Source organism: Ixodes scapularis, unplaced genomic scaffold, assembly GCF_016920785.2.
Source record: "Ixodes scapularis isolate PalLabHiFi unplaced genomic scaffold, ASM1692078v2 PGA_scaffold2__306_contigs__length_199485367, whole genome shotgun sequence".
Lineage (NCBI taxonomy): Eukaryota > Metazoa > Arthropoda > Arachnida > Ixodida > Ixodidae > Ixodes > Ixodes scapularis.
The window spans coordinates 192,232,946-192,258,945 of record NW_024609857.1 but is presented as its reverse complement, the minus strand read 5'-3'; the positions used below and the strand labels follow the sequence as shown (position 1 = coordinate 192,258,945).

Here is a 26,000-nt window from a genome sequence, read left to right as displayed (position 1 = left end):
GTAGTATGTCCGAACACACGACAGACGACACACGACATACAACATACAACGCAATGTACAGCATAGAAAATGAAGTACACAATACACAATGATACTAACATTTAGGAAAACGTATGCAGAGCAGTCCCATTTGTTTATTAGCACTTGGTTCCTCCGGTTCAATTTTGGAGTTATTTTTATGATATGTTTTGCTCAAAGCGCACGACACCAGATCTAAGAAGGATGTAAAGACACATTAGAAGTGATAAGCTGACGATGTCACACGATGCCGTACTTTCTCCAGACATCAATAATATCCGTATCAGAAAACTTCTCCGAAATTTTCTGTTCCATCCTCGCGTTCATCTCATCGTTGAGGTAGCCTTTCCAGTCTCCTACAGCGCCCTTCCTGATGAAACGCGGAGCAGATTCATCCGAGGGTTCTTCATACAAATTCTCAAAAAGATCTTTCGCTTCTTCCTTCATGAACTGTATCCCGCTATACTGAAGGACGTTTTCAATAATTTTCTCATTCTGAAGAAGAAGCTGGTGGTGCTTTTCGCTCAGGAATCCTGCAATCTTAAGTACAAACGTCTTTGGGTCATGTTTCATCTCCTCATAGTTAATGAACAATATGTTTGCGTCGTTACGGTGTTCGTACCAGGACAAAACGTGATCGAAGTAGTCACCGTAATCGGTGTCTCCATTCATGAAAACGTCGAAGAACACTTCAAACTTGCCATTCCGGAAATCATAACAAGAAAAACGACGTGTGTGGTAAAAGTAAGAAACGCAGGTGTCTTTTGGGTTTCTGCACATGTAGATGTACTTTGCCTCAGAACTCTTGGGTACGAGATTGAAAGGTAAATGCGTTTTGAACAATCTTGACTTTGCATTTTGGTTGGCGTCACCGAAACCGAACAAGTCGATGAAAGGGCTGTTTTTGTGAAATTCCAGCGGGGTATTTGGGGGCACCCCATCGTGGAAAATGAGATACACTATTTGCTGCGCCCACGTGGTACCAGTCTTAGGATAAGACGCGACGAATTTATCGCCTGGCTTCGGCTTGTAGTTGACCGCTTTCCGGAACACCTCAGAGGTGAAGCACGAATTCAGACGAAAGCCGTCCATGTCCAGGTACAAGGGTCCGTCTGGTATTCTCACGGGAACAACCATTGAAGACATGCGATGACTCAAGTGCCAGATCCTAATGATGACTTCAGGACAGGAATATTAATTTGGGCTCTGAAATTATTAGAACATTGCAAAATATAACCAAACTTTTTTATTAGCATGTAGCTCGGTAAGAGCAGTAAGTTATTAAGGCAAATTTGCAAGAAACACGGTTTGAGTACAATGTTCTTTCCGATTTGGGCAGGAAATCTTTTCACATGAACCGACCCGCTTCTCCGTACGTCGGCGTGAAATATAAGCTAAACAATTATACCTTTACACTTTTGAGCACTCATTGCCCGAGTAACGAATAAAGGAACGAAAGAAAAAGTAAAATTCATCTTACATGACCTTTGATGCAAGAAAAATGCTTGTCTATAAGCTATAAGAAGTCTTCTGCTTCTTCTAATTAGCACAATAGCAATTAAATTCGCATAAAAAAAGATAACCTCGACAATAGCAGTGATACTTATTCTAGTGGTGTTACGCCCACAAGTGTTTCCCAACATTCAGTATTGATAAAAAAATTCAAAGTCAATTTATTTTTGTAACGACATGCGAATATTACAATCTCTAATAGAAGTTTGACACGTATCTTATTTTAATATTTATGATTCAGCGATTCTACGTTGTATCAATTAAAATAATGTTATTTAGTTTAAAAATGGTAACGTCATCTCAGACTGTCTTCTTCTTCTGTTCGGAAAATTAACGGCTGTGCATGGGGACTTTGACACCGGTCCTTGATTGTGTGGATTTTATGAAGCGTTCACGTAGTGCGTTTGGTAAGGCACCTCTACACGACAAGAAAAGCTCCTCTACAAGACAAAATGTATACAGTTACATTTTTCACCCCACTCTTTCTTTTTTCGGCCCTTTTTTTTCTATTTCTCTCTGTTTTTATCGTTATAAAATCCCACACTCTGTTTGCTGCTAGGTAATTCCGGTGCCAGAAGCCTGTTCCCAAGCCAGTGGTGTGGACGCCACCGGCTTGGGAACAGGCGGAGCAAAGGGGAGGGGGGGGGGGTGGAAGAGGTCATCGTCCCCATTAGTCATTTTAGACATTTCCATAGTCACTGATTGCTAAACAAGAAAATGGTGTTTCAAATTTTAAACACGCGCCTTGCTTGTGGTTCGTTCCTCAGAGTTCTTATCGGTTGGTACCCCAAACTGATTCGCGGTAGAGCAATAATAGGATACTCGGGATTAAGCGATGCTTTGCGTCTCATAATCTGTCAGGAACTATAGTTAGGAACTTAGGAAAGGGGTGACACATCGCTCCCCACACACCCACCGCCCCCTTGATATTTTCATAAATGTCTATGTTAGGTCACGCCTTTAAAAGTCCGAGCCAATAAAAGGGTCGTCGGGCGCCAAACTCTACAGCACAATCTAATGCGCCAAACACAACCATGTACAGGCCAAGATATCGCGTCGCAACGCGGACCAACCGTTGAAAAGCCGTACACATGTCTAGTTATACGGCGTCGGCACGACGGGCCGAGTGCCAACACCAATTTTATTTCGGAAGGGTATAGCGGTAGGCGCCAATGTTTAACCACTCAGGTGTGAAGTGGAACCCTTCCAACCACATCATACTTGGTTTCAGAATAAGCCCTATCGCAACTGTCACCACGACCTCATGGAGCCAATGAAGCATTGCGAAAAGCGCTTCGTCATGGCGCTCATCCTCTTTGTGTGCTCGCTGTCATCGAGCGAACCAATCACACATAGTGATTGCACTCCCTGCGCCTGATTGGCTTCGCCGACCATTGCAAACCCGCAAATACCACAAGCGCCATGACCATAAAGTTTAACGCTGCTTGATTCGCTTCATCGCACCGCAGCACCAGCTGCGACTGGACAAGTGAAACAGACTATAGCAGTTCTTGAAGACAGCCTTTCGATGTGAAGAAAAGAGTAAAAAAAAAACACGTAAAGGCTTGCTCGCGCTAACAGTGTCGCGAAGTGTGCGTGTTGGTGCCGAGTACGTAGTTCGGCATCGGAAAGAAAAAATGGCTCCTGGTAATGAATGGGAGAGAGGATCTACCGGTACGTTCTTAGCTTAGTAAATTACTAGGGTGTAGTTCGAGCACGTTTTTTCGAGGCGTCTTTATTATGTTTGTCAATCCGAAGAAAATGTACAATCCTTCCAGGGATACTGAATTATAGAGAACATCCTTTTAACTTTCCCCGGCTAAACGAAGAAAATATTTACGGCGTAATATTTTTGAGCAACAAGGCACTATTTAGTTGAAGGTCAAAACCCTCATCTAGTCTAGTACATGCTTACGATCTATGCACCTGCTTGGGGAGATGATTGCAGTGCGGAATATGCGTTGTAAAACTCTTTCATAAAGTCGTAAAAAGCTTTGTTTAAAAAAAAACAAAAAAAAAACAAAAACAACGGGACTGCCATTTTTGGTTCGATGTTAAAGGACAACCAACGTAGCTCTGCTTGGGAGAATAGCGTGTTGGTTTAAGTCATGGATGAAGAAAGAATAAAACAATTAAAACAGGTTGTGTTGTCCCTGTTTTAATTGTTTTATTCTTTCTTCATCCACAACGTAGCTCCCAGAGTTTTTTGGCAAGCAGTCGCATACATCACGTATGTTGATTCAGCTCGTCTATTTTCACGAGTGCGACTCGTTTTGCGCTTACCGAGATGTTCATGAAAAGAGACCGACGTTGTTCATGTCATGCAACTTATACAAGCACACTGCTTTGAACATACTAAACAGGTGAATGTTTTTGTAGGTGGTCCGGCTGTCCTACATCAACTATTTTGATTGATCTGGCGTAATTTCTCTGTTTGCACGCTTTGATGTGGAACAAAAGTATCGATTCTCGTAAACGTATTCTCTCTGCTCTCTTGATTGTGCAAAAAGTGTGATTGTGACCCTGGTTCTAGTCCTGACACGATACCTACAGGTACATTTTGCCATACATTTGACTGGAAGCAGTCGGGTGTTCGCCTCGCCTCATGTTTGTCTAGGTGTACCTAGATGTACCCATCATTTTGCTCTGGAGGGCCTAGCTCTCAAGGTGCGAGCTGCGCCCCTGGCTTGCCAAAGCGAATTCATTTACGTCGTGTTTTGGTACTACGTTATGGCGCTTCCCCGCCCTACCGGCGGGGAAGCGCCTAATAAAATAAACCAAATAAAAAAACAGAAACAAAAACTGAAAAAATTTACTTTTTTGTGATTATCATTATTTCGTTTTTGAATTAGTCCGTTCAGTTGCTTTTTAGCGTGGATTCGCCAATTCACACACAGGGACACATTAGACCGTGGCTCGCGCAGTGTGGAATGGTAAAGCACCATGTTCATGGTCGCGTCTGATTGACGTGTCAGTCGGTCTTAAAGAGCTTCTGAGAAAAAGAAAATCTGTCTGATTGGAACTCGCGTGCCGAAAAATTAATTTTACGCGAAAAAACGAATTAGAGCAATATCGACGGCGTGACACGCGATTTAGTCTTCAGTTATCTCCTTTTTACTTGTTTTCTCACTCGGCATTTCGGGCGCGTGGAGCAGAGGTGAATCGGCTTCGCCTTCACGACCGAGATGGTGATTTGGGAATGACCAGTGACAGCTTGGACTTGGCACGAAGAATTTCAAATAAATCTCTCGCCGTCAAGTATTGCGCTAAATGTTTTTTTTTTTTGCGTAAATGTTTTTTTTTGACACGGATGTCCCTTCCAGATTGTTAAAAAAAAATTCTTTTGCGGGATTTTTTAAGTTTTGAGCGCATTAGCGTCGCGGACGCTTACCGTGCGCCGTGGTCTGACGGTTACAGTGTTTAGCACCCACGCAGAGAGCTGAGGTTCGATGCCTGGCCGCGGTTATACCTTTCTGTTGTTTCTGTGGACGTCGAGTTCTGGAAAATTCGAGAAACCTTTTGCCTATGCGAGGTTAGAATGTTCTGCGCGCCGTAACTTCAACTCCGATTGTTCCAGAAGACCACGCGTGTACACAAGTGGCACCACGTGGCGAGCTTGCGTCAGTCTCGCTCCAGCGCTCGATCCTGCTGTTTCAGCGGCGCAAGAAACCACCAATGAAGTCGTCAGGACTACATCCCCTAAATAAGAACTTCCTGCAAAAGCGACATTCTTTGAAGCGCCAACTGCGTGACGGTGCAGGTTTTAGGAAGCGAATGGCGGCGCACAGCAGAAGACTGAACGGAATTCCGCCAATTTGTTCAAGCGGAATGGGCTTTGTCATTTGTATTGGTTGTCGTTACTTGTAAAAGAAGTATCAAGGTACTTAAGTCAGGACTTCTGCATCCGATTGCCCCTCCCCCCTCCACCCGTTTACGTTGTTCCAGCAAATCGAAATGGATTTGCTGGGCCCTTTTCCGAGGTCAACGTCAGAAAACCGCTGCATGATCCTTTCCACAGATTATCTCACACTATACGCCGGAACGAAAGCCTTTCCTTCAGGAACTGCTGTGGAAGCCCCCAAGCTTTTCATTCAGACCATCGTACATCGGCACGGCGCTTCCGAATTTCTGATTAGAGGTCGCGGGTCATCGTTCGTTGCACCAGCTGATGCAAGAGATCCTCCTTCCCAGCCACACCAACAACCGGCAAACCACAACATCCAATCCTCAGACTAATGGACTGATAAAACGCCTAAGCAAGACCATCGCCGACATTTTTTTTTCAGTGCCTACCAACGGCCAGAAGCCTAGGACGGTAGAGCACCAAGTCACATTGCTCAGGTGAAAGCGACAAAAAAATTAATCTAGAAAACAACCCGACGACAACGCACTATATTCGATTGTCAACGCTTCCTTGAATGGTGTGATGTCATCATTTAAAAAAGTCAAGGCGCGTATCAAGATGATTAAAATGGTTTTGTATGCTAACTACAGGAGAGAAACAATGCATGGGATCAACGCAAAACGTGTAGCTGTTGAGGAAATGTCTAACAGGCACATTTAGATTGATGCAAGACACAATAAAAGGACAGTCATAATAGCCATACACACACTCGAACGAAAATATGAGATCACATCTGCCGCGTCTTGTTTTTAACTGCACCAGTCCTAAGGGATTGAGCACATTCACATATGAGTAGGGCTCGGGCAGGTCTTGTCTTGCGTGAAACCTACGTGCAAATTGTCTTTGGACACGCTCTAACGTCGCTGCAGCAGTGGCTTTAAGGTTGTTCCAGACAACTGAAGCAAAGTCTAATTTGGGAAAAATAAGGCTTCCGTGCAATACAAAAAAAAAAACAAAAAAAAAACATAAAGGATCGCGAAACAAAGAACTAAGGCGAGTAACAATGCCCAACACTTTAAAAGAGGCTGACTGGATCATCTAGCATAATGCCAAGATCCCGCACAACCAAGACACGTTTAATAACAGCGTTGTACCTTTTGTTCTACACGCCGAAGCTTCTACGCTGATTGTTCCAGGAGCTTACGCATGTACAAAAGGGACTCCGCGTGGCAAGCCGGAGTCAGTTTCGCCCCAGCGTTCGACTCGGCTATTACGCCGACTTCGACGCTTGCGACGCTCTGCTTTCTTCGGTTCCCTTTTTTTAAATTTTTTTGGCACACATTTGCCCATTTAACGTTTCAGTTTGCTCAGTTATTCTCTGTTTCACCTCGTCATTCGTGACAGTATAAGTGTTGAACGGTCTTGCAATAAATCAGTTGAGAGTAGCACCTTGTCCCTGTTGTTTCATTCTGTGTTGCATCGGGGCGATGCACCTTCTTAAGGGAGGGAGTAATGCCACGCGCGCAGCTGGCCAAGTAAGCAGCGCACCCGTGGCCGAAAGGTCATCGTGTTTGGCTCCCACGCAGAGAGCCAAGGTTCAATGCCTGGCCCCGGTTGTACTTTTTGTTGTTTCTGCGGATGTCGCGTTCTAATAAATTCGAGAACCCTGTCGCTTATTCGAGGTTGGAATGTTCTGCGCGCCGAAGTCTCTACGCCGATTTTTAAAGAAGACCAAGCGTGTACAGGGGTATTCACACGAGGGAGAAATCCCGGGGATTTCTCTCCGGCACGCGCATCCAACGACGAAAACGTCAGGCTTTGCGATGTGCAAAAGCCTCGCGTTTTTATCTCGTGATGCGCGCGTGCCGGGGAGAAATCCCCGGGATTTCTCCCTCGTGTGAATACCCCTTAAGGGGTCCTGCATGGCGAGTTTCGGTCAGTCTCGCCCCAGCTGAAGAGCGCGCGCAGCTTGGACCTCTTCTTTTAGCTTCAACTTCTTCTCCCTAACAAAAAAAAATATATATATATATATATATATATATATATATATATATATATATATATATATACATATACATATATGGGTAAAACTGGACTTTTGGGTAAAACCGGATTTTACCCGATTTTTACACCCCCATAACATTTCAAGAGACTCTGGTTAACCCCGTTTTCTCCCCTTATTCCACAACCACATAACCAACCTATTTATTTTTACGCCACACGGAGTTTGCGGTGCACACACGCTAGCTACTCTTCCTTACCGATGTTTATTTGCAAACAAGCTCGCTACAACCTGCTACCGGCAGACCCCTGCGCGCGTGTGGTTTTCCTCTTTTTTCCTTTGATTTTCATCATCTTGTCACTTCTACTACTTCCTACTATGCGCGCAAGTCCTTACAAACATATGGTGCAGAAACTTCTGCGAGAAAAAAGCTTCTTACCCGATCTCTGTGCGTTGGTGAAGAACAAATAAGTACACCACCGGAAGTCTACTGGGGCACCGAATACTGCGGCTCCCTCAAGGTTTAAACTAACGCCAATTGCGGCGAATTGTTCATTTCGCAAGCTGCGTGCAGCACTATGAACGCCACACGACTCTCAACCAACAGCCCAACGAGCGCGCCTAACTCACAGTGACATTCTACGGAGGCCGGCTGAAGAAAAGCGACAACAGACGTTGGGGCCTCGGAGGGACATTTCCGTCCTCCCGCTGTGTAGGTGGAACCGCCTCGGCACGCCACGTAGCTTCGGCCCTGCTGCACGCAGCTTGTGAAATGCACTCTCAATCCCCCTTCGACCGCTGTTAGGTGTCGAAGCCCAGCAGGGTTTCTTGGGTAGCATGGCCATCTCGCTGGCGTCCAACCTTTCTAACGGACAACGTCCGAGCCATCCAGTCGCGTAAACACATCGGGAAAAGTTAAAAGGTTTATTCTATAGCAAAATATCTGATCGAAAACGACCGTCCCTTGGACGGTCGGGGTTTTCGTTGACACGTTAGGTAGAGGAGGATTCCGTGGAAAACCCGGATGTCTTCCCGATTACCAGCTTGATCCCTAATTTTAACGCGTTAACGCTAACAAGCTCGTAATACCCTCGAATAAAAAAAAAACGAATGTATTACTGAGGACAGTTGTAAATGTAACCCTAAAAAAAAAAAAGTTTTTGGAATGTTTCCACAAAAACCCCGATTTCTCCGCGATTATCAGTTTGAAAAGCAGCACCCGATTTTTACACCCCGAATTAAAAATAAAAAGTAAAACCCGAAAACGAACAACCATATATATATATATATATATATATATATATATATATATATATATATATATATATATATATATATATATATATATACATAAAAGTTTATTTACGAAAGCTGAGTGTTTAAGCTATCGTTACAATCAATGACGAAGTTGATCCAACTGAAAGTGTAGCTTTACAAACTGCATCCATCTACTCTCGTCAAAGTATAACTACAGAATTGTTCTCGTGGAGCTTCATTTCGAATATTTAGGTCAAGTTATCAAATAAAAACAATTAAATGAATTATTGTAATAATCTATCTCTTAAGCATATATTGAATACGTTTTCTGCCTAAAAACGGTTATTCGATAATTCACTATACACAAACAACAATATCTATTATAAAAAGGCCTCTCACCGCAATGCGGATCTTACCTTATATATCGCGGGTCATTTAGTCGCTCACAAAGGAACAGCACATCGCATTTGGCACCACTCAGACTAAATGGGAGCCTGCAATAATAGGCGACTCGCCGTGAAGCTTCCAACAATAGTATAAAATTCTGCGAGCAAAGGAAACCAGCACACAACGTATCCTAGAGCTACGCGAAACATACTTTTCGGGGCAGTGCTCCGCAACAGTGTATGGGGCGCCCGGAAACCACATGCGCAAGGCCATCACCCTCCGGATGTGCAATCGTTACATCTTTATTGTTACATTATTTCCATTGTTTGGATTCAGTCGCGCCATTCCTCCAAGAATAATCACCCACGCGCGATTCGAAATTTCATTTGTGAGAATTTTTACTTTGGAGGAAAAGTATGCCGAGGAACGGGGAACAGAGTTTCGCGATTAAAAGAAAAAATCGCCAGTGTAGAACGAATAAGTGATAGAGCTGCACAAAATACAATATTTTAGCCGCACAGTTCTCTGCCGCAGTACGTGGCGCCCGTAAACCACATGTTCCGAGTACATGGCACCACCGGCGGAGCTTGAGCAGGGCCATCACGCTCCGGATGTGGAATTGCAATATTTACACTTTTTATTTGTTCCTTGTGAATTTTTCTTTGTCATTTTTTTTTAATAATGATGAACCACGCTAGGGTGGACTAGAATGGGTGATGTGTGCCTTCCGGCGACGGTGATAGCGTCGCGGGGTGCACGTACTCCGGTGAGGGCGCTGTGGAGCAGAGCGCGGCCATTCGACGGATGATAGAGGCTTGGCGGCCGCGGCAGAGATGCTTCATTTAGAGCTAAAAGGATCGTGTTCTTTGTCTGCTTTTTGCCAGCTTGGTTGTGAGAAACAATAACTTCCATCCTATCTCACACCTCTCTTCAAAAGCGTGACTTGCGTGAGCGGCAAAAGCTTATATATAAAGCTCAAATGTCGTTTGTCCAATTACTTAGACTAATTTTTTTTATTTTTTTTATTCGTCTTGTTTTTATAGAAGAATAATTGGCTCTCTCATTTTACATACCAGCGCTAAGAAAACGAAGTTTGAGTTTGATATGATATGCAATACTTTCCTCTCCACTTAAGTGCCAAACCTCTTTTAATTATTTTTTCGGCAGCAATACATTTTGTACTCACTAAAAACCTAGTTTCTGCTCTGGTCTTGATACATCTTTTTTGTGTAGCATGGAATAATAAAAGCGAGCTTTTCTTGACTTCTGCGTTCCCAGTCAAAGCTTATAGAATACAAAATGTCTGAATTGATTTCATTTGGTGTGCATGCATAACATAAAAATAAACATTAAGACTGGAAAAATAAGGGAAACAACTTCAAGTGCTGTTTTATGGAAGGGCATGCCCATTTGGAGAAATTATTTTTCTCTTACATGTCACGCACTCGTCTTAGGTTTCCTTTTTTCTCCGCATCAGTTTTATGTTTTCCCTTATAATGAGACGACCCCATTCCGTAAACAGAGAGGCGCATCATGGCGTCCGAAGCAAGGAATGTTTCTCTCTGCATGTGTTCTAACCCACGTTGCACCCCGGCACAAAACACCACCGCTCCGTTTTTGTCTTCGCCGTTTTTAACATGCTTGTGTGTTTGCTTCTTTGGCACAGCTAGCAGCCACACAGCAGAAAAACGGCATCGAGCAGCCAAGGAGAGAGAGGCTCGGAGAGGGGGAATTTCGTATCTTTTTTATTTAGAGGGGCCTTACTGGCGCCTCCAACATGTAGTTTCCTTCCGTCTACTTTAGCTAAAATAAAACAAGTATGGCTTAATAAAAGAGTTCCACGTATTCAATCAAAATCCGTGGCCCTAACTCTCTATATCACTGTAGGTTATCTTTACTATAACAAAGCGGAACAATCTAAACTTTTATCAATATCGCCAGTACAAGGTTTAAGAATATTCAAACTTGTATATCCTATATATCGAATACAGTGATGTCTCGTTCATATAGACTCCTCCATCCCCCCCCAAAATTGTCCATAATGTGAATTGTCTATATTAACGAGACGAAAATACGTGTATTATCCAAGTTTTCCCTGAAACTGCTGTCCACCATAGTGGGGTATTCATATTAACGGGATCCATATTAACGAAATATGACTGGATTATCTTCTTTTTTTTTTTTGTAGTAGATTTGACAAAAGACTGGCTACTGAGAACACACAAAATAATTGTAATTTTAAATAACAGCTGAAAATATTCTGAGAGTGAGACCACCGTAAAGTTAAGAAAAAAACGAGCGCCATTCATACCACTGCGGCCACTGCGCGGACATTGAAAACGAATATTGTAAGAAACTCAAATGTTCGCATTCTGAAGCAAGAAGTAAAATGTGCGGGGTAAGTTTCTCCTCTGAATTTAAGTCCAAGATTTTATGCCACTCACTTTTTTATGTAGGCCTTCAAACGAATACGAGTTATCGGATAAGTGGACATTCAAATACAAACGCCGGAATTACTTCGTTGAACATCCCAGTGTTATTTAGCCTTCTAAAAAGCCAACTTCACCCAGAGAATCAATTACGTTTAACGTATATTAGTATGAAGCCCCTCATATAACAATTGGCAGGAAAGTTCTGCAGATAAAGGGCCTGATATCATGGCTAGCTTACTCGCTCCTCCGTGCTTGCGCTCTCGATATTTTTCCGGCTGCATGCAATAGTAAAATGGTACTTCCTGGTGATCGATTTCAATACCTGAAGTAGCGGTGTAAAAATGGAATGTGGAACGGGTTTATATGAGGTACTGCTTAGCATTGTTCTAAGAGAGTTGGGTCGCTAATCCAGCTAGCATAGCTTAGCTTAGTAATTTAAATATTGCCGTTAAACATTGCCGTTTTGAATTCGCCCCAAGCTTAGTACACGAGACGAAACGGCCAGGTGGTGCGTATACGGTCCCGTCTAATATAGTGGATTTTGGGAAACTATAGCTATTGTCTTCTCTGCCTGCGATACGGACACAAACAAATGCTAACCCGCAGCTGACCAAAATATCGGAAAGTGATTATCTGCTTGGTCGCTGTTGCCACAGATATCGCCATTTCGGTTCTTTCACATCTTCGAAGCTTCAAAAGGATTGCTGTGAACTTGTCGCGCCAAGATTGCTATGGAGAGTCGTCGTAGCGAAAACATTCCTCGCCAGTATAACCGACTTTAATATTAATAATAATAATAAAAATATTTATTTCTTTTTTCATTACAAAACGAAAAAAGGTGGAAAAGAGGGCAAAAAGCTGCTACTGTAGCTTGACGAGGCCATAGTTCCCATACACACCTTGGCGGAAAAACAGCGCAAAATAAAAATACACTAGACCCAAAAATTCAAATATACACCAGCACACCACTCCAATCATTATACTTAGAAAGATAACTAAAAGATATATGCCACTCAGATAGAAACAGTTTCTGAACACATGCGTCACACTACACGGTACCATATAGAAAATGGGATTTTAGTAGTATGTCCGCTAACATTCGATTTGACTTTCAAAATATACACACATCATTTGCTTCAAGTTCATTTTGTAAAGATGGCAACGCATACTGGTAATAATGTAAAACCATAATTAGTACGGAGTGTTGAAACATTCCAGGTCTCGCTATGGCGGGTAACGTATTTATGATCTAACTTAGTTAAACATGACAATGCAAAAAATGAAAAATGTATTGTTGTGCTTTAAGGCTACATTATAAGCCACCAACAACCGAAATCTGTGCAGCTGTTCAATAGGAATTACACGCTGCTTGAAAAAGAGTTGCTTAGAAGGACGAAAAAAAGAAACATTTGAAACAATTCGAATTGCCCCTTTGGGTTAGTAGTAGTCTTGTTAAGTTATGTTTTGTTGTTTGGCCCCAAATTAAATGACAATACACATAGTGAGTATAAACCAAAGAGTAATATAAAAGCAATTTTACGCTTTTTGGAAAGACAACGGTTCCTACAAAGGAGACCAATAGATTTACTAGCTTTTCTATGGACATATTCAATGTGCTCCCTTCATGATAATGATTCAGTGAAAAGTACACTCAGTCTATTTACCGAGTTTATCACCTCTAGTTTTGATCAGCCTAAGGAAATTTGAAACGAATAAGATATCTGTCTACTTCGAGGTTGAAATCGCTCAGATTTAGTATTTTCAGACTTTAATTTTAGTCCATTTACTTTCGTCCACAAGTCAATGTTTGAAAGTACTCCTATTGCTTTCCTTTCTATATCATCTGCTGAGCCGCCTGTAATAAAAATAGTCGTATCATCGGCATAGGACACAAGGTTTGCACGCGGTACGCAGTTTTCAATGTCATTTATGAAGATTATAGACAAGAGTGGTCCGAGCACGCTACCTTGAGGTACACCTTTTCTAATTTTTTGGATGGTTGAAATATAGTTATTATTAACTAAGTGCGTACGGTACTGTATATATGGCTTAAAAATGTCTAAAGCCGTTCCAAATATACCGTAGTTTTCTAGCTTCATGAACAAAATTTTGTGATTAATTAAATCGAACGTTTTGGAGAAGTTAATATATACACTCATGATGAGTTTCTTTATCCTCAAAACATTCTATAATTTGTTGCGTTTGTACTAACAGTGCTGATTCAGTTGAGCATTGTTTTCGGAAGCCGTTCTGACTATTAGAAATTATTGAAAATTTTTGTAGGTAAATATAAATTCTTTTATGAATGATTTTCTCAAGACCTTTAGAAATAATGAATAAAAAAGAAATAGGTTTGTAGTTTTTAAACGTATTCTTCTCCCCACCTTTAAACGAAGCGACAACCTCAGCACACTGCATTGCTTTAAGAAAAACACAAGAAGAAAGTGATATATTAAATATATACGTTAACACCGGTACCACTATGTCGAGGGTATGCTTAATCACTTTGATGTTAAGATCGTCTTCATCTTGATACCTGGAGTTTTTCAGGTTTCTAAAAACTGCAAACACTTCATCCTCATCAGTAGGGCTCATAAAAAAGAGTTTTCGAAATTACGTTTCATATAGCTGCTAGCGTCAAGCCCATCTGGAGTTGTAGCTTTATTACTTGATTGGCTAACAAAATAATTGTTAAGCGCATTCGCCAAAGCACAGCCGGACAAATGGTCGTCTCCGCAGTTTATATTATCTAATATTTGACGCTCGTAGTGAGGACGCAAGACCTTATTTACCCTTTCGCAGCGTATGCGCGAATTTTCATTATCATCAATTGTAAAGAGGATTGTGTAGAATGCGGACTTCGCGCATCTTAACAAGCCAGTCAGTTGGTTACGATATCTTTTGAAGGCTCTTAGGTCTTCGAAGTCTCTTGTATTTCAAAAGCGCTAGTATACATGCCGGTTTTCTTAAGTACTTTCTGCAACAACTCTTTTCTCATTTACGGCTTGCGCAATTTAGGAAAGCTACCATTGTACACCTTTTTAAATGTTCGTAAAAGGATTCATATGCACAATTGGCATCTAATTCGAAGTAAACTGTATCCCAGTTTACAGCGAGGAAAGCATATCTAAACACCTCCATTGTGACATCAGTAACATTTCGCACTTCGAAAGATTTTTGTAACGGGTCGTTTTCTACTGCACGAAGTTTGTTCATCAACATAAATATTGGTAGATGGTCGCTGATATCAACGCTAATAACATCACCAATTATAGAGGATACATCAGAATTAGTGACAAAGAAATAAATTAAAGTTGACGTGGAGCTGCAGTGACTCTCGTCGCTTGCGTTTCAATATAGTCAAAACCATTTATATCAATCGCCTGCATGAAGGCCTCTCGCGCTGTTGTGTTTACAAGCATGTTAATATTGTAATCACTACCGAGAACAAGGACACAGCGGTTCACTGTTGTAAAGTTGCAAAATATATCAAAGAAATCAATAAACTTGGATACATTTCCGGATAGTGGGCGATACACAACGGCGAAAAGATATTCCCTGTAACGTACACACAACAGCTCATAATCTTCAGTAACTTGGGTGAATTCAGATATCAGTTCACACTCTAAACCATTTTGTATTGCAAAGATACCACACCCCCTCTCTTCTCTTCACGGCAAAGCGAGTAATGTCTCTACTGTGGCAGACTAAAAACATTCGAGTCATCTTTATACCAAGTTTCTGACAGCATAATGATATCATAAGAAAAACCAAGACAGTCAAAAAGTATACCGAGGTCATCAACTTTAGATTTCACAGACCGAGTGTTTAAGTAGAAAAACGATAAACCAAGAGGTTGCTTTGAAGCAGCAAAGTTTGCAAAGTCAATGGGTGCAATGCCCATTGTAAAAACGAAACACTAAGAAATATTCACCCGATAAGGTCACCTAACGTCCCAGCACACGCAAGTCAGCTTCGCATGAGATTACGTGGGCCTGCGCCCCCTCCCCCTGTCGAGCATACACTTTTCCGTTCCTGTACCAGACGAACTGATAATGTTTCACTCTTGCCCGGTCTTTCACCTGCGAAAGCAGATCCCTTCCTTGTCTCGTCATGTTCTCGGCAATATACAGGTGTCCAGTGCCAGAAGCCCTGTTCAAAGCCCGCTTTTTGCTCAACCAGAGCTCTCTGGTTTCTTGCCGAGCAAAGCGCACTATAATACCTTTCGTATTCCCTGGCTTAGCAGGTAATCTGTGCACCGCCAAGACTTCGTATTTTAGCTCATCGACACCAACTGTCGCCGCCACAGCGCTTACGTAGCTCAAAAGGTCCTCCCTTTTCGTCTCGCACACACCGTGAATCCCGAGGTTCTGTCTTCGGCTGCGCCACTCGAGATCGTTTAGCTGCGATTTCAGGTCCTGCACTTCTTCCTCCGTCCCCGCCCTTTCAGTTTGGTCAACTCGCTTTTTTAGGCCATTAATATCGTTCCCTTGGACATTTAGGCGCTTCAAGACTTCACCGTACAGGTCAGAGAGCATCCGAACTGAATGCTCAATGCTTTCTACTGCTGTTTTCAGTGACAGCAAACTGTCAAGTTTTCGGTTCATTTCAGCGAGCAAGATTGACATGTTCTTCTCTGATCTTTGTTTTACGCTCTTGCTTTCTGACCTTGTCCTTGCTGCTGTACACTCTGAGCATTTCCAGCTCATTTTTAACTCTTTTTTTTTCTTAACACAGATGCCACGATTCCCGAGCACACACCCAAATGAAAATACGGTTCGCATTCGCAGCACGACAAGGGACACTTCTCCCCGTCTGGCTATTCATGACATACATTGCAAAGGTTCATGCTCTTTACGTAGAAATAAATCTAAAATACGACAAATAAGTACTTCTAGCAAACTCTTTGGCAGCAGCGGCGGAATGCAGAAATAGTACACAAAAATAAACTAACCTGCGACAAGTACGAAGAATTCAGGCAGCTTGGGTTCGAACGTCAACCGCTGCCGCTAAAGTGTGAATGAATCGCAGGTTCGTGCTGCGCGCTGCTGCCAGGGCGTCGTCGTTGGTGTCGTTGCCACTTTCCCGGAATGGAAACAGCCACGTTGTCCAAGTGATAATACCGCAGGCGAAAAAAGCCGCGGTGCTTGAAGATTACGGTGAAGAGAGTGAAGACAGTGCCGGCTGGAGTGCGGCGAGAAGTACGAAGAATTCAGGCAGCGTGGGTTCGAACGTCAACCGCTGGCGCCAAAGTGTGAATCCTTTTTTTAGCGCTGTGTGTGCAATAAGCCAGTCAATCATGCTTGTCTCCAAATATTTTTCGCAATGTTATCCACTTGAATTTCAATACAGGGAAATACATTTTAATGCTGCCAGGCGCCGATGCCGCATATCGTGGCGGTGCGAGTATATGCACTTGCTTCGCCGGTGAGTCGGCGACAAAATGTGCTTGCTTTTTTATTTATTTATCCAATACCCGCAGCACCTTTTGGCATTACAGCGGGGGGTTACATTCCCCAGACATTACTTCAATACACACAAGCAGGCTTCTTTTGAAGTACAGTTGGGTTAAATGACGGCGAGGGTATTTATATACATAGAAGCAAATCACAACTTGGCAACACAAATTATCACTATATATCAACAAATGACGGCAGGATTGTTTATGTAGATCAGATCTCGAATCCGCAACACACATTGCATAACTTTTATTTCAGCAACTTGACTGATTCCAGGGCAGAATGAAACGCATCGTTTGACAAAATTGATACTACGGCAGAAGGTAACCATTGCCACTGGCAAATTGTTTTCAGGAAAAACTCACTACTAAAAACTGCAGTTCTACATCTGTACTCGCGAACCTTGTGAACGTGATCCACTCGTGAGGATTGATAATAAGGTGAATAAAGATATGTGTCACGTGGAATTCCGGTTTGGGAATTATATATACTGTGAAAAAACTTCAAGCGAAGCTTTTCTCTGCGGTATTTGAGTGTATCCCATGGTAGAGTCTGTTTTGCACGTGACACACTAAAATCTCTATCTTTTACTGTCCTTCCCAATACATAGCGGGCCGCAAAATTTTTCGCCCTTTCTAGTTTATCTCTATCAGTGATAGTCGGCGGGTCCCACACAGTGCAGGCATCTTTTAAAATAGATAACACATTTGTTTTATACAACAGCTCCGGGGTGACTTGAGGAAAGTTACGCGTATTTCTGCGAAGAAAACCCGAAGATTTTGAAGCCTTTGCCACAGAACAATCCACCTATCGACTCCAATGTAATGAATGTGTAGATAAACACGCCTAAATACTTAAACTCAGAAACCACTTTTAAAATAATATTGTTTATCTCCTAACGGAATTCACTGAAGGTTTTTCTTCTGGAAAATGTCATGTACACAGTTTTATCCAAATTAAGATTCATCTGACATTTTTCACACCAAGTTTGTATTGCATTTAAGTCTTTTTGAAGGATAAGACTATCAAATTTACAATTAACTTGCTATATCACACGCAATCGTCTGCAAATATTCGCATACCTGATATAACGGACTCCGAGATATCATTTATATAAAGTAGGAAGAGTAAAGGTTCCAGAACCGACCCTTGCGGAACCCCGGATGTTACGTGAAAAATACTCAATTTCGTGCTATCTACAACACGTACTGACATCTAGCGCGTAAATATTCGGAAACCCAGGAGATAACACGAGGGTTGATATTATAACGCAACAGTTTTCAAACTAATAACGAGTGAGGTGCCACATCGACAGCTTTTTTGAAATCCAAGAAAATACAGTCGAGTGTTCAACGGCTATCAGCGCTTCAGTTATATCGTAAGAAAATTCCGTTAATTGCGTGACGCAGGACAACCCGTTTCGAAAGACATGCTGTTTCTGATTAAAAAAAGAATGAATATGCATGTGTTTGGAAATAGACGTGTACAGGATGTGTTCAAGAATTTTGCAGCAAACGGCAGTTAATGAAATGGAACGGAAATTAGAGACACTGTTGCGAAGCCCCGATTTACTGACTGGGACTATAAACGCTATCTTCCAAGCAATAATTCAGTGATTTCGTGAAAAGTATTTCTAAATAGGGGGACATTGATCGTGCGCAGGATTTCAGTAAAGCAGCCGGTGTACACTAAGCGCCAGCAGCATTTGAAGCACTTAAGCCCTCCAATAAATCTTCTGTCCCATGACCATCAAAGAAGATATCTACTGTTATCACTTCGGCCGAGTCACCGAAGCATGACTTACTGTTATCCGCCTTTTGTTTGTTTTATTAACTGCGTTGCCATTGGTCCGTGGAGCGCTATATATAGTTCCACGCGGGCCCGAAATAAACCGTTCATACCCTGGTAGCCGGCCTGTCTGTTTGGTCCTCGCGGTTCTGTCATACTGCGAGATGTCCAAGTGACAACAGTGGCGACGAGGCGCCGAACTCCGCCGGGCAGGAGGCAAGGGCTGCTCAAGATCCGAGACGGGGGCAATGGCGACGCCGACCAGCTTTCAAGTGCCTGCCTTCGACGACAGCAGAGATAAGTGGGACTCCTACATCGTACGCGTTGAAGCATACTTCGAGGGAAATGCTATTGCCAGTGGAAAGACCAAGAGAGCGCTGCTAGTTTCGGCACTCGGCACGCATACGATAGAAGTCTTAAGTGGTAGCTGTGCCCCGGGAAAGGTGAACGAGTTATCGTATGAAGAAGCTGTAAAATTCCTAGAGCAGCACTACGCGCCTAAGCGCAATGAAATAGCCGAGAGCTATAAATTTTTCAACCGCGTGCAACAACCAACTGAGAGCGTACGAGAGTTCGTTGTGCAGATCCGCAAAATTGCGGAAAACTGCAACTTTGGCATGAGCCTTGACCGGATGCTACGGGATCGAATTGTGTGCGGTGTGAGAAGTAGAGACGTCCAGCGAAGGTTGCTGTCACGGCGGGACCTTACGTTGAATGAGGCGGAAGAAGTAGCAGCCGCAGCGGAAGCAGCTGATTCCGAAGTAGAACAAATGCAAAGGCCAGAAACGAAGGAAGGGGCCATACACAAAATGGTGAAACAGCCGTCAAGAAATGTGTACGGGCGGGAGAAGCACCTTTCGGTAGCAGCGTGTGGTCGCTGTGGAAGTTCATCACACACCGGGGAAAACTGCGGCCACAAAACGAAAACGTGTTTTCGCTGTGGAAAGCAAGGGCACCTAGCCAGAAAGTGTCGAGCTACGGGGTATCGGGAGCGAAGCGGGAAACCTGATAAGGAACAGATGTCGTCGTTGTTGGCGGACGCGTCAGCAGAAGATGATGACTTGTGCATTTCGTCGGTGTACGCAATCAAGTCGCAAGCTGCAACGGTCTGTTTCGTTCAACCAGTCAGGAAGAAGCTTTGCTGGGGAGGCATTGACGTCAGCATGGAAATAGACACTGGCTCTCCTGTCTGCGTCATTCCTCGGAACGTGTATCTTCAGTGCCGAAACCGCTGGCCTAGCCTTGCAAAAAGTGAACTGAGACTGAATTGTTATCTCGGGAAATTGCCCATCTTAGGAGAGCTGCATCTGGACGTTGCTTTCCAGGGCCGCACGGTTCCTGCAAACCTGGTGGTGTTGGATTGCCTTGGACCCAGCCTTTGTGGCCGGGATGTAATCAACAAGTTGAACTTGCTTGGCGCAGAAGTGGCCTCTGTTTCCGCTCACCGAGACCACCAGGATTTGGAATCCCTGCTGAGCGACTTCCAGGACCTGTTCGAGCCCGGTCTAGGAGCCATCGAGGGGCCCCCCGTACATCTCTACCTGAAGGAAGGAGCTCGCCCGAAATTCATGAAGGCAAGACCCGTTCCTTACGCTCTGAGAGATAAGGTCTCTGAGGAGTTAGACCGTCTTGTTCAAACGGGAGTTTTGTCTCCAATAACGCATTCAGAATGGGCGGCGCCGATCGTTCCTGTGCGGAAAAGTGATGGATCCGTTAGAATTTGCGGAGATTTTAAGTTGACTGTGAATGCTGCCTGTGCTACTGAACAGTACCCTCTGCCCAGCATAGCAGACATTTTTGCGTCGATGCGTGGTGGGGCAGTGTACAGTACGTTAGATCTGCGAGACGCGTATAACCAGGTACCGTTAGACAAAGATTCAAAAAAACTGGCGGTGATTAATACACATCGCGGGCTCTTCCAGTACAACCGGTTGCCGTTCGGGGTTGCATCGGCTCCGGCCATTTTTCAGAGAAAAATGGAAACCATGCTGGCCGGCCTGCCAGGAGTGCAGGTGTACTTGGATGACGTGTTGGTGGCTGAGCAGCCGGGAACTGAAAATCTAAGGGCAGTGCTGCAACGATTTCAAGACATGGGTGTGCGGCTGCGGCAGTCGAAGTGTACGTTTAGGAAAAGTGAAATTTGCTACTTGGGCCACAGAGTGGACCAGGAAGGGCTTCACCCCATCGAGAAGAATCTGGACGCCATCCGACAGGCCCCAAGCCCTACGAACGTCAGCGAGCTCCGGGCCTTTATTGGATTGTTGACGTATTATCATCGGTTTTTGCCAAATATGTCTACCCTGCTGGCACCGCTTTACGAGCTCTTAGAAAAAAATAAAGTATGGTAATGGGGACCGAGACAACGAGACTCCGTGGAAAAGGCCAAGACAGTATTGCTAAAATCTCCCGTGTTGACCTTTTTTGATCCAAGTAAACCACTCCGTCTGGAATGCGATGCCTCGCCAACAGGAGTAGGAGCTGTACTGTCGCACCGATTGGGGTCTGTCGACCGACCGATCGCCTTCCGTTCCCGAAGCCTGACATCAGCAGAAAAAAATTATTCCCAAATAGAGAAAGAGGCACTCGCCTTGGTGTTCGCCGTGACCAAGTTCAGGGATTACTTGCTAGGTCGACAGTTCGTTCTCGTCACCGACCACCAACCCCTGGTGGGTCTGCTGAGAGAGGACCGGCCGATACCTCTGCTGGCATCGGGAAGAATTCAAAGGTGGGCCCTTCTACTCAGCGACTTCCAGTACAAAATCGAATTTCGCCCCGGGAAACGCAACGCGAACGCGGACGCCCTCAGCCGATTGCCCCTTCCACAGACCGAGGAGAGCCGAGAGGAGGAGCTGCCAGATTACGTGTTCGCGATACAGTGCATGGATGAAGCGTTCCTGCCGGCACGGCAGCTAAAAGAGCTCAGTGCCGAGGACAGAACACTGACTACAGTAAAAAGCTTCGTAATGCGTGGCTGGCCGAAAATTCTAACCAAAGAACAGCATGAGCTGCATCCTTACTTTTGCAGAAGGCAGGAGTTGACTGTCGTCAAGGACCTGCTCTACTGGGGACAGCGAGTCGTCATTCCAGGGGCAGCCCAGAAAGAGATGCTCAATCTACTCCACGAGGCTCACCAGGGGGCGACGGCCATGAAAAGGGTAGCCCGGACGTTGTTTTGGTGGCCCGGATTGGACGGTGAGGTAGAACGACTGGCTCGTCTTTGTCACAACTGCACACAGGCTGCTCCTATGCCTCCAGCAAGCACGCCTGTTAACTGGCCAGAAACGGGAGAAAATTGGGCGCGCTTGCACATTGATTTCGCTGGGCCAATTGAAAACAAAATGCTGCTGGTGGTAGTGGATTCACACACTAAGTGGATCGAAGTATGCGTAATGCGCTCGGCCACCACTGAAGCCACCATAAGGGAGCTCAGAGAGATGTTCAGCCGATTCGGCTTACCACGTGCGATTGTGTCAGACAACGGGACTCAGTTTACTAGTCAGCAGTTTGGCGAGTTCCTGGAACGAAATCACGTGGAGCATTTAAAAACCGCCCCGTATCACCCACAATCTAATGGATTGGCAGAGCGGGCGGTCAGAACGGTAAAAGAGTCCTTAGCCAAGTTGTCAACCGGGGATTTGGAAGAGAAGTTGGCGAAAGTGTTGCTGTCTTACCGTCGCACTCCACTGTCGGACGGGAAATCACCGGCCGAGCGCTTACTCGGTTTCCAAGTACGCTCGCGCGTCGACACTGCTGTGCCGTCAAGACGTGTGTGCTCGCCTGACTTACAGGTCCCAACCATTCGCCCTCATGCTGCCGTGTGGTACCGGAACTTCGGGCAAGGTGAAAAATGGTTGCCCGGGGTGGTGGAGAGCAACCACGGCGCTCGCATGACTGTGGTATCTACTCCCGGAGGCAACGTCCGCCGTCATCTCGATCAACTGCGGTTACGGGAGGTCAAGGCGGAAACCAGCGAGGCACCCGCCGCCAGCGGTTCAGCAGTACCTGCACCCTCTCCCAGGAGCCCTGCTGACCAGTTGGCCCGAGCCGCAGCCGCCAGCGGTTCAGCGGTACCTGTACCCTCTCCCACGAGCCCTGCTGACCAGTTGGCCCGAGCCGCGGTACCTGCAGCCTCGGCCAAGAGCCCTGCGAACGAGTTGTACGGCGACGCCACGACCTCAAGCGAGCCCGAAGACAGCTGTGTGCCGTTCCAGCTGCGACGGTCCACTCGGACTCGGAAACCCATTGATCGCCTTCAATTATAAGAGAAGGAGAATTGTTATCACTTCGGCCGAGTCACCGAAGCATGACTTACTGTTATCCGCCTTTTGTTTGTTTTATTAACTGCGTTGCCATTGGTCCGTGGAGCGCTATATATAGTTCCACGCGGGCCCGAAATAAACCGTTCATACCCTGGTAGCCGGCCTGTCTGTTTGGTCCTCGCGGTTCTGTCATACTGCGAGATGTCCAAGTGACAACATCTACCATGGGCGGTACATCTGCCGGAGCGAGGCCGTCTGCAGTGTTGTTATTTATAACAGGTAGGGAAAACACCAAACTAAAATAAGCGTTAAAACATTCAGTTTTATCACCAGCATCAGAGACCATATCGTCACATTTCACAAGATCAGGTATAGATACGTTAACATTTTTTTTTCCTTTTTATGAATTTCCGAAGTCCTTTAGGGTTGTCTTTAACTTTAGTTTGGAATTAATCGAATAAAACTGACTTTGCTAGTTCTATTTTCGTCTTTAGATTACTGGTTATTATTTTTAGTTTTAGGATATTTTCAAGCAACAGATTGTTTTTATAGGCCCGATAAATCTTCGCATTCTATGGGTCAAGTTCCGTAGTTGTTTTGTAAACCAAGGTTTGCTATTATTACGCCTCTTAGTTAAAATCCAAGAGGGAACAAGGCGGTCTTGAAATTCCAAAGCTTTCGTCTTAAATAGTGTCCATAATTCAGGTATAGAACATGATTCAGCAAGCGTTTCAAAAAGAACGAAATATGCACCTAGTTCAGCATTTATCGAGGTAATATTAACTTTACTGTAATAAAATCAGCATCGACTGCTGTCACTATACATTTTTACGTGATCCAATTTCATTTCACAAAGGACAGCGCTGTGATCGCTGATTCACAGAATTACTAAAGTAGTCTGCACCAAATCCGCTTTCTTTGTGAGGAAAAGATCTAGTATATGGTCCCCTCGAGCGGGCTCTAGCGCTGTTATAGTCAACGAAAACAGGTTGATAAAACTGTACATTACTGCAGTGAGCCCACGAGATGCTCCAGAGTGTGTGCTTGGTTGGTGACAGTTAAGGTCGGGCAAATTAAAAGCGCCACCTATCGCAATGATATCATATTTAATCGTTTCAGCCGCAGCTGTGATCTCGGCTAGTACATCGTCTGAATTTGCTGGCGGCCGGTAAAAAGAACAAACTGCCAAAGTTGTACCATTTCAGACTTAACTGACACCATACAGCTTCGCACGGTCCTAGTTCAACCTCAATCTTACTCGAACAAATCCCCTGGTCCACTCAAATAAACACCCCGCTACCATGTCTATTTCTGTATTTTCCGTAGCATGTAAACTTATCAGGAAATACCTCGCAGTCTGTTACGCCATTAGTTAGCCAAGATCATGTGCCAATAACAACCACGAGAGAAGAAAAATCAACTTTATTTTTGATGCTACGACAGTTAATAACAAGGAATGAGATTGCAGTGGGCGAGTCAGCATACAGTCACTAAACCGCACTACCTGATTGATATTATCATCATAAATGTATTTTGTATCATTCAGATAAAGAACGTTGTGCCTGAGGTTAACCCGCGTATCGTTATCATTACGACTCTTGGAAAACTCCCAGAGATAACATCCTTTTCAAAGTATCTCTTCAGCGAAATCATCTGATACACGGATGCCAAAACCTTTCACATTTTTTTGCGTTTCCCAGGATTGAATTTTTCCCCTTAAACGGCGAAAAGTTCGGAATCAATGAAAGGTCGGGTTTTGCGTGGACTACATTTTTCAATCCTGTGAGCTCTTTGAATGGTTGTAGGCCTAATATCGAGGTTTGTTTCACGTAGTCCTTTAACTAGTTGTTCCTACAACGCCCCTGAATCATTTGTTTTCTGATGTTTAATGCTATAAAACACAGGATTGAATCTTCTACTACAATCATCAAGATTATCAACCTTTTACACAGGGGACTGCATTGAACACTGTTGGTTGTTGCAGCTATTCCTACACTCTGTCACGGCCGCCTCCAACTTCGTGAGGATTGCAATCTAAGTTTCTAATGATAAAATGCGTGATTTTAAATCTTCAAGGGTGGCCCCTTGCGAACTTGTTTTGTTTCTATGTTATTTATTTGGGCCTTAATCTCCAATTTCCCATCCAAAATCATCTGCAGAGTCGGCTCATTATCAGGACCTGGGTTTAATTCAACGTCGCCACACGGTAGAAGCAATAAAAAAATAAAACGCAAGCCGCCGAAACAAGAAAAAGCGATGACGTGTATAGTACTTCAGAAGCTAATGAGACCTTACACAGCTATAGAGCACTTGGGGTGTAAAGACAGTAAACCTTTTACAAGCAAACAATTCACTAACCTACGTGAGCAGCAGAAATTGTGTGAGCGACAGTGACATCGTTCTGCCGGGTCCATGCCCCAGTTGGGCACTGACAGTTGCCGCCTTTTATAGCCCGTAGTTCACCTCGAAGCCGTCGGTGCTGTGCCAGTGGTCGTAGGCCGGTAAGTGGCATCGGCCGAAATCAGCGGCGGCGCATGTCGGAAACCGATGCTCGCGGTCGCACTTGGGTTCCCTGTAGCCTGCCTGGTGGACGTACTTGGGATTCAGTGCCGTCGTCTTCGATAAGCGGCTTCCGTGATGCAGCATGGCGAAAAAACCTGTGTGAGTAGCAGAAATTCCGTGAGCGACAGTAACATCTTCGTGCCGGCTCCACGCCCCTTCGGTGTACACAAAATTCCTCTATAATGTAACTTGCCACCGGGAATGGAAACCGACTCGCCAAACATGGAGAGGACAAGAAGAAACAACTCATTAAGTGAACCAAAACGGCGACCGTAAGGGAAGCTTGGCTTTTCTTCCCAAGAATCCAGTGAATTTATTTCCCTCTACCGTCGTGGGCGTCGAACAAGAAAACTTGTTTTGTGGCAGTGTAGACATATAAAATGAGGTGACAGCTTTACGAGCTAACAGGTGGCGTTGAGGCGCGTAAAATGGAGAAAGTAAAAGTGACTGTAAACTTTTGTAGAGCGTTAGCAAACCACT

At 44.3% G+C, this 26,000-nt stretch overlaps 2 protein-coding genes across 2 annotated transcripts; one reads left to right on the top strand and one right to left on the bottom strand.

Annotated features, from left to right (window-relative positions):
- Nucleotides 1-258: 258 nt before the first annotated feature.
- LOC115317120 (sulfotransferase 1C4-like) lies at nucleotides 259-25,440 on the bottom strand. The gene is made up of 2 exons (XM_029976673.2): nucleotides 25,422-25,440; nucleotides 259-1,224 (listed from the first exon to the last, which is right to left on the bottom strand). Exon 2 carries the CDS (start codon nucleotides 1,162-1,164, stop codon nucleotides 259-261), a length of 906 nt encoding a protein of 301 aa, XP_029832533.2. The 5' UTR covers nucleotides 1,165-1,224; nucleotides 25,422-25,440.
- On the top strand, nucleotides 19,824-23,115 carry LOC120838848. The gene is made up of 2 exons (XM_040208947.1): nucleotides 19,824-20,273; nucleotides 22,488-23,115. Exons 1-2 carry the CDS (start codon nucleotides 19,863-19,865, stop codon nucleotides 22,959-22,961), a joined length of 885 nt encoding a protein of 294 aa, XP_040064881.1. The 5' UTR covers nucleotides 19,824-19,862; the 3' UTR covers nucleotides 22,962-23,115.
- Nucleotides 25,441-26,000: the final 560 nt, after the last annotated feature.

Coding starts and splice junctions, on each gene's coding strand:
- LOC115317120 (XM_029976673.2), bottom strand. CDS start 1,164: ATGTCTTCAATGGTTGTTCCCGTGAGAATACCAGACGGACCCTTGTAC.
- LOC120838848 (XM_040208947.1), top strand. CDS start 19,863: ATGGAAATAGACACTGGCTCTCCTGTCTGCGTCATTCCTCGGAACGTG. Junction 20,274..22,487: donor CTCGCCCGAAATTCATGAAG/GCAAGACCCGTT, acceptor CCTGACTTACAG/GTCCCAACCATTCGCCCTCA.